This window comes from Sesamum indicum, linkage group LG10 (genome assembly GCF_000512975.1).
Source record: "Sesamum indicum cultivar Zhongzhi No. 13 linkage group LG10, S_indicum_v1.0, whole genome shotgun sequence".
Taxonomy (NCBI): Eukaryota; Viridiplantae; Streptophyta; class Magnoliopsida; order Lamiales; family Pedaliaceae; genus Sesamum; species Sesamum indicum.
The window spans coordinates 10,854,632-10,863,758 of NC_026154.1; the positions used below are offsets into that span (position 1 = coordinate 10,854,632).

General features: G+C 33.1%; 1 protein-coding gene and 1 pseudogene across 1 annotated transcript; one reads left to right on the forward strand and one right to left on the reverse strand.

Annotated features, from left to right (window-relative positions):
• Positions 1,672-2,757, forward strand: LOC110012713 (uncharacterized mitochondrial protein AtMg00810-like). Its single transcript, XM_020697409.1, has one exon. It carries the CDS (start codon positions 1,672-1,674, stop codon positions 2,755-2,757), a length of 1,086 nt encoding a protein of 361 aa, XP_020553068.1.
• On the reverse strand, positions 3,012-8,393 carry LOC105172301 (annotated as a pseudogene).

The following is a 9,127-nucleotide window of genomic DNA, read 5'->3' on the forward strand; positions in this document are numbered from 1 at the left end:
GAGTGTAATTATTATATAATTGTTGTTGAAGTAAGAGCAATGAACTATTATTAACTGAAATAAATTGATTACAAACATTCCTGTCGGATATCAATATCTCTAATAAAGACCATTACACCAATGATACACTGATAAATAATATGCATATCTATACCTTATTATTATTGCAGAGCACAACACGAATTCCTTTTCCTTGCAGTAACACACGATATGCTGCACCTTTCAACCTCATTCATGTAGACCTTTGGGGACCTTACAGAATTTCCACAGTTTCCAATTGTAGCTACTTTCTGACTATCATAGATGATTGTAGTCGCAGTCTCTGGACCTACCTTATACAGCATAAGAATCAGGTCACTTTCACTCTTAAGATTTTTTTTTCTCTCATACACACTCAATTCAATCGATATATAAAGATTATGTGATCTGACAATGGATCGGAGCTCTTAAATCGCAGTTGTCGCGACCTCTGTCATACACTGGGGATAATTCACCAAACTTCTTGTGCTTATACTCCTCAACAGAATGGTAGAGTTGAACACAAGCATCACCATCTACTCGATGTTGCAGGAGCTCTACTATTTCAAGCCTCTTTACCTAAAAAATTCTGGGGGGGGAATCTATCTTGACTGTGACCTACCTCATAAACCGAACTCCTTCCAAACTACTTCAGTGGAAAACTCCTTTTGAACTTCTCTATGGTACTGTACCCTCCTACACTCATCTTTGCTCTTTTGGTTGTCTATGTTATGCCACAAATACTAGCCCTCACAAACATAAGTTTGAGTCTCGAGCTCACAAATGTGTGATGATTGGATATGCCTCCACTCAAAAGGCTTATAAAATGTACGATCTCGAGAACTCTTCATCTTTTACATCCAAGGATGTTCAATTCTATAAAGATATGTTTCCTTACTCGAGCTCGCAAGCGATCTCAACTTCCTATCCACTTCCCATAGTTTCTCCCCATGCTGATATCCTTGCCAGTAATCCTCAGTCATCCTCTACTCAATCTCTCTCCCCTACTAGGTCGCCTGACATACCCGACCTCATTTCTGTACGTCGTTCTGCTCGAAATAGGCAGCGACTTACCTGGCTCAATGACTTCGTCTGTCATGCCAAATCCACTAACTGCTCTACTTCCTATCTCAGACTACCTCTGCATATATGTCTTTTGTGGCTTCACTGTCTGTTTCGTAGGAACCTAGGTCGTTCACAGAGGCAGTTGTGCATCAGGAATGGAAAGATGCTATGCAATCTGAATTAGATGCCTTGGAGAAAAATCATACTTGGGAACTAACCACCTTACCCGAGGGGAAGAGGACGATTGGATGTAAATGGGTCTACAAAACCAAACTGCGAGCTGATGGGTTAGGAGATCGTTATAAGGCTCATCTGGTAGCTAAAGGTTTCACCCAAGTTGAAGGAGTGGACTATGGGGATGTTTTCTCTCCGGTCGCCAAAACTGTGACTGTATGATTCTTTCTCGCCATTGCTGCAGCTCGTGAATGGCCCATACAGCAGTTGGACATCAATAATGCATTTCTACATGGACACTTGGACGAAGACATTTATATGACTCCCCCTGAAGGATATGAGGTCGCACCTCATTTGGTTTGTAAGCTAACCAGGTCGCTATATGGACTAAAGTAAGCATCTCGTCACTGGGATATGGAATTCACCTCTCGACTTACATCTTATGGATTTCGCCAATCAGTGCACGACCACTACCTTTTTATTAAGGATACTCCTTCAGGACCACTTGTGTTGTTGGTTTATGTGGATGATATACTGCTCACTGGTCCTTCTATTTCAACTATTCAGGCCGTTAAAACCTATCTTCACAATTTATTCACAATCAAATATATTGGGGACGCTCGGTATTTTCTTGGGCTAGAGATCGCTAGGTGCAGTGATGGTCTCTATATCTCGCAGACTAAGTATGTCATAGACATTATTCGTGATATAGGTTTATGTAAATCACGACCTGCTTCTACACCGTTTCCACAAGGTTTGCGGCTTCAATCTACTTCGGATGATCTGCTTCCAAGGCCGGATTCATACCGTCTCCTCGTGGATCGTCTACTATATCTTGGATTCACTCGTCCAGATATTTCACACTCAGTTCAACAACTTAGTCAGTTTCTCACACACCCGTGCGAGTCGCACTGGCAAGCAGCTCTACATGTAGTTCGCAATCTTAAGAGTTGTCCATCAAAGAGTCTCTTCTTTCCCTCACAGAGCTCGCTAACACTGAAAGCTTATTGCGACGCTGATTGGGCGACATGCCCAGATTCCAGACGATCACTTATAGGTTTTTGTATATTTCTTGGACCAGCTTTGATTTCTTGGAAAACTAAGAAGCAATGTACGGTATCTCGGTCGACAGCTGAGGCTGAGTATCGTTGTCTAACTGTTACTATCTGCGAACTGCGTTGGATTTCTTATATTCTGACTGATCTCGGTATATCTACTTCTCTTCCTATTGATCTATTTTGTGATAACAAAGCAGCATTGCATATTCTGGCCAATCCTGTTTTTCACGAACGAACCAAACACATAGAAAAGGACTGTCACTTAGTTCATAATGCTTGTAAAGAAGGTGTCATTGCCCCTTCTTTTGTAAGGAGCTCGCTACAGCTCGTTGATCTCTTTACAAAGGTGTTGCCCATGTCTACTTTCACGAGTTTGTTGACCAAGTTGGGCTTGTTCGCTATCGAACCAGGTCTAACTTGTGGGGGGAAGTTGAGAGTTTGAAGATTTCATCTGATGAAGATTTGGAGGTTGCAGGGTAGTTTTTTTCTGGTTTTAGACAGTTTCATGTTCTTATCCATTATTGTTAGTTTTATTAAAAGTAGTTACAATATTTGTACATATAAATACATATATTATGACATATATTTTTAGTATTGCAACATATTAAATTTTAGAGAGTTTTTCCTTCTCATTTCCTGCATGTTTTGAGTTATTTTCTAGTTTTACAATAACCAAATACCACACAAATCAAACACTTCAACAATCAATAATCCGAGATTTTGGTTTCATCACTAGAAACCCAATCACTCAAATCAAACATGGCTAATTAAAGGTACCAGTCGATCGGGTGTAGCTAATTAAACTCTGATCTTAGTACCTTAACATATATAGGCTCTTCTCTCACTTTGCATTCAGAAAATTCTTGAACCAAATCGTTGACCTTTTAGGAATTCTTTTAAGCTTATTTATGAAATCAACATAGCAAATTCCAAACCGCTGGGTATAACCGGATCCCCACTCAAATGTGTCCAAAACTGACCATGCAATGAAACCCTTCACTCTCACGCCTTGCCTGTCACCACAAACACATCATTTGATAGTGATATGAAGTTGAATTCTATTTCCAATAGTTAATATTTGAAAACCTTTTTCATTTTGTTTTTAGGAAATTTTGTTTTCTATGTAGATTGATTTTGATAACAGATTAGAGATTTCTACACAAAATCATGTTTAATATCAACCACTATGATTTATATTTGCTAACTTGCCGAATAATTCGAAGAAAAAGGAGATATCATGGTCTTGTATGCATTTCCTTAATTTATCATATTTTTCTATGAAATTATTTTCACTTCAAACGAAGTTTTCGATCTAGAACCGCGCAAGAAAAAGAAAAGTTTAATATATTTTTGCTAAGAAGATCGAAATTTTAGTCATAATTAAGAATTATATCAAATATTTGGGTCATACCACTATAAAAACAAATAATCTTTTGCCAAAAAAAAAACACATTACTTAAGAGTTATTAGCAAAGAATTTCCTACACATGATTTTCGATTTCTCATAATTTCCCAAGCAATTTAGTACAAAACAAAATTAATAAATAAAGGAATTAAACTTACTGGATGGCTTGGTGAACCGCCCGAAGATGACCATTGTAGAAGTTAACTCTCTGGATGTCTTCTATAGCATGTTTGATGGTACTATTATTAACATCACCCATACCTAAGAATAGCATACAAGAAATTAAATACGATTTTTGGATAGCATCTATACTATAAATAAATATGATTTGAAATTAAAAATAATTACACTCTCCTTCTTTGAAATTTGATGTAATTATACGCCGACCTCCTATAATTTGAAAAAATACGTGTACCGAAGTTACATAAAGTATTAGTAAAAAAGAATCCTCAAAATTTACCATTTTCTGTGATGTAAATAACTGGATTGTTGTATTTCTCCTTAGTGTAGACAAGAAGAGAATAAAGTCCTCTCGGATAGTCAAAGAAAATGCTCACTCCAGTCTGAAAATTAATCATAAGATATAAATATTACAAAAATTGATCCGACAACAGAATTTAGGAAAGACTCGTAAGAAGAACTCTTGATGGCAACTTACTAGCTTGCCCATGGGTACACCGTCGATTTCAGCTGTCAAATAATTAAGAAAAAAATAATGTAAAGTTACTATTTGGAAAGTAATTTCATACTAATTATCCCATATCTGAGATGTTTGAATCAAATTGTTGAAATAAAAAAGTTACTTGACAGATGGACCCTTTTATCTGTTGTGCTGCTATTGGTTGCAGTGTGAGATAAAATATGAGCTGCATCCATATATAAAATCAGGAGCTCGTTGCGCTGCTTCCACGTCCAGCTTACTGCTTGAATATGGTATGAACCAATGAGTTACCAGTGCTATTCCTATTTCTCCTTTTTGAATTGGCTGTAACATAATAACTCATTAATGCATTTGAACTTCTGTCCTCCATTTATGATCAAATTGTTTTATGCATGAAAATAAAAAATAATTAACCTCAAACTTCCTCTTGTATAGTCTGGCAGCAGCTGCATGGGCAAAAAGTAGATGATGAGCGACAATATAAGGCTCGGTTGCTGAATTCCCTTGGGCACAAAACGCTCCTAGAGGAGCACCTCCCAGGGGCTAGGTTGCCGATGAAGCCTCCATCATATCCACCATTGGCGAATGTAAACGGCTCATTTACTGTGATCCAATGCTTAATACGATCACCAAATACTTCGAAGCAAAGCTCCTCAAAATCTTGAAAATCATCACTGCCACCATAATAATAACATTCGTTTCTTTTTATTTCGAAAAATGTATCACTTGGATAATAAATATATGTGAATATGACTTGCATAATACGAGGACTTAGAAAGCCTAAATACTCATCCTCTAGGGCTTGGGGAAGATCCCAATGAAATAGAGTCACAAATGGGGTCATACCTGCATTTTTATTTCAAGTTACAAACAAAACAAGAAACGTACAAAGTATAAAATTCAGGAAATAATTTAAGAAGGCAAGATATATAAATTTGGTCACCATTGGCAAGGACATTGTTGTAAAAGGCAATTCCTTCCTTGTTTATTCCCCCACTTTTAGCTTTCCACCTGAGAAATTTTAAGCATTCAAGTCTGAAATATTAAAAAATATAAAAAATTGAAAATAAAAAAAAAATGAGAAATCAAAGGGTATTTTCCCTATAATAAAGTATATATAATAATAATAATATTTTATGGTCTTACGAGGTAATATCCAAGGCCAAGAAATGGACATTCTCAAAGCATTCAATCCTAAATGCTTCATCAATTTCACATCCTCCTGCCACATTAAATTTCAACCGTTGATCATGAATTAAATTCAATATCACCAGTTCAGACTAATTAGGACAAAAGCATTTATATTCAGTTGTGAATAATATTTTTATCAAATAAAATTACTCAAAATTTGAAATTACTTTATATAGATGATAGAAGTTGTTGGCCACGTCTCCGTTGCTCCCATCCAATATTTTATCTGTAAACTTGTCCAATTAATTATGGATTTAAATATTTCACTCCATTTATAATCTTATCGAATTAATTATTATCACTAAATACATATTGACTAATAATAATATTAAAATTATCGTTAAATTTGTTTATCACTAATTTTGTATTTTCTTGTAGACTTCGGAAGTGAATAAAGCAATCATTTATTTTCTTGTGTCCCTTTCATACACAACTTGCCTTTGTACCTGTAATAAATGATTGACAGGATCCGAGTGAGTAATATATATAGGAAAATGCAATCTATCTCCTTGTGATATGAGAAATAAGTAAAAAAAATCCATGTAAAAAATTAAATAGCAAATAACTCTATGTATTTTGGAAAATGAAGCAAATTACCCCCTCTCTAAACTATTGATATGGATAATTTGCTAATTCTTTTTTACTGAAAAAACTTTGTTCATTTCACGTCACAAGGAGACAAATTACATTTAACCCAATATATGTGATAGAATAAATTAATAATTTTTATTGATATTTACCTAATTGAGTAAAATATGAAATTATGACCTGATTATAACATCACGCCCCCGAAGAAAGATAAATTTTCGGGTCTTATTCATTATAATACTAATGACTGATATTAAGTAACAATTTTAAGGTCGTCATAAACAATATATATTGAGTGACGATAAATTTGTTACATTATAATTATTGATGAGAAAAATTGTGCATAAAATTTTCATGATATATAATTAGTTACACATTTATAGTGACATCGCAAAATAGTGACAATAAATGATTATTATCAGTAGATTGTCAGTATACATGTATCATTAATTATTTTTAGTGATAATTTAATTTATAATATTTTGTCACTCATCCTTACTAATTACAATTTTTATGAAGTAATTATCACTATTAAAACTTTAAAAATTATTACACAAAATATATAATTAGTGACAATGCTAAAATTATCACTAAATAGTTTTTATTACTAAATTTCTATATTATTGTAGAGTTCGCAAGTGAAAAAGGCAATCATTTATTGTAGCGTGTTGTGGTCACGAGTAACATGGTAGCGTGTCGTGGTCACTAGTACATTAATTATCACAAGTTGAACGTGGGAATTTGTGGTCCCAAAAATATATATAATTATGACAATATTAAAATTGTCATTAAATTTTTGGGATAATTTCACTCTTCTTTCCTGATGTTTGGTGTAATTATACATAGATTTTTTGTGATTTAAAAAATTATATTTAGCCCCCATAATATTTGCTTCCGTTCAATAAATGAGTTCCTCCATTAGTCAAAATTCACCAAATTTGCAGATATTAACAAAAAAATCGAATAAAAATTTATATTTACTTTCGATTGACCTATTATTAATATTACAAGTCAAATAAATTTTATTATGATCAAATTACCCTCATACGTTACCCTGTGAAAGGAAGTATTTCTTCATCGTTATAAAAGTAATTTAGTTGAAAAAAATTTGTTGAACTTGCAATAAATCAATCAAGGGAAAGTCTCAATTTTCATTCAATTTTTTTATAAATATCAATAAATTCAGTGAATTTTTCACTAACGGATGGACTTATTTATTAGATGGAAGCAAACCTCAAGGGTATCAGATATCATTTTTCAAACAATAAAAAATTTACATGTAATTACACCAAACCTCAAAGAAAGAAAGTGTTATTATTCCTTTACATTTTTATCACTAATTTTTTATTTTTCTGTAGAGTTGGTGAGTGAAAAGCAATCATTTATTGTAGTATGTCGTGGTCCCGAATAACATGTGCTCCTGGTACGTTCATTATCATAAGTAAAACGTGGAAATTTCGAGATTCCAAAAATATCAATTTGTTTAATTTGAGTCGAAAAAGAAATCATTTGTTGTTCCCTGTCTCTTTCATACACAACTTGCTTTTGTGTGTGTGATAAATGATTAATACTGAATAATATATGTAAATAAATTAATAATTTTTTGCTGTTGTTTATCCAATTAAATAAAATATAGAATTATGGCCAGAAACAATAGTTAACAATCGTTGCACAGTCGTGGTTGAATATTAATATTCGCTATAAACTTTTACTCTTATCTATATCATAATTAACTATAATGAAAAGTCATATTTCTTTTAGCGCACGGAATTGTAGTTTTTTTCTTTCTTTTTAATATGGTTAAAAGACAGAAGAAGGAGGGCGAACATAACCAATTTTAATACATACATAGAATATTTTCAAGGTTATGAAATTTCTCATTTGAACATATATATATATATGAAGCAACTATAGAGAGTGAGAAATTAAGAACCTGCATATTTATGGGTGTAAGTACCCAATATACTTAGTCCTCTGCCATCTTCGAATGCAGCACCCTCGTACTAGAGATCAAAAATTTATTTATTTAGACCTAAAAGTAAATGTAATTGGAAAAATAGTGCAGACGAAAATAATCAGTATATATACTTGATATGCGGACGAAGCAGCTCCCAACAAAAATCCAGCTGAAAACTCACTACGATTGAAATGGCCGTAGCTGAATCCAAGTAATGATGAGGAAACGAAGATTAGCATAAATGTAGTAAGAATAGAGCTCACTGTAGTTGCCATGTCGTTGTTTCCTTCTACTGTTTGGAGAGGCCAAGTGAACCTTTAAATAGAGGGGTGTGGGGGAAAGGAATCCTCAAAGTAGAAATATTTAAAAACTTTTTTATAAAAATTAAAGTATCAAATGCCCTCCTATGATATAATATAAAATTAAAAAAAATACCTCATGCGCTTTGACTAAGAATTTGCTAAGAACATACTTTATTTTTTTATATATATATTTTTACCCTTCTCTCACATCTAATATATAATATTATATATATTTATTAATAATAAAATATTAATTTTTATATAATAATTCTTTAATTAAAATATTATATATTTTTATTAATAATAAAATATTATTTTAATTAAATTAATTTATATATTTAAAAAAGAAAATGTAGCCACCCGCCGCTGCTGAAGCGGAGGACGTGGGACCGTGCCCTCCTCACCCTTGGGCGATGGCCGTGGGGGGAGAAGGGGAGTGGGAAGCGAAACAGGTGGGATTGGGGGTGGGAGACGGGGGTTATATAATTATTTTTAATTTTTTTTATAAATTATAATTATATATATTGTAAATATATTTTAATAGTTATAAATTATACATATTATAAATTAAAATAATTATATATTAATAGGCCTAGCTAGATCGGTTGACTAAAAGAGAAATTTTAATTATTATGTCTAAAAAAATAGGCTCAAGTTGACTAGGGGACAATATCATTATTTATTCATAACATAGAAAATTTTTTGATA

Excerpts from the sequence above, each read along its gene's own strand:
- LOC110012713 (XM_020697409.1), top strand. The coding sequence starts at position 1,672 with ATGGAATTCACCTCTCGACTTACATCTTATGGATTTCGCCAATCAGTG.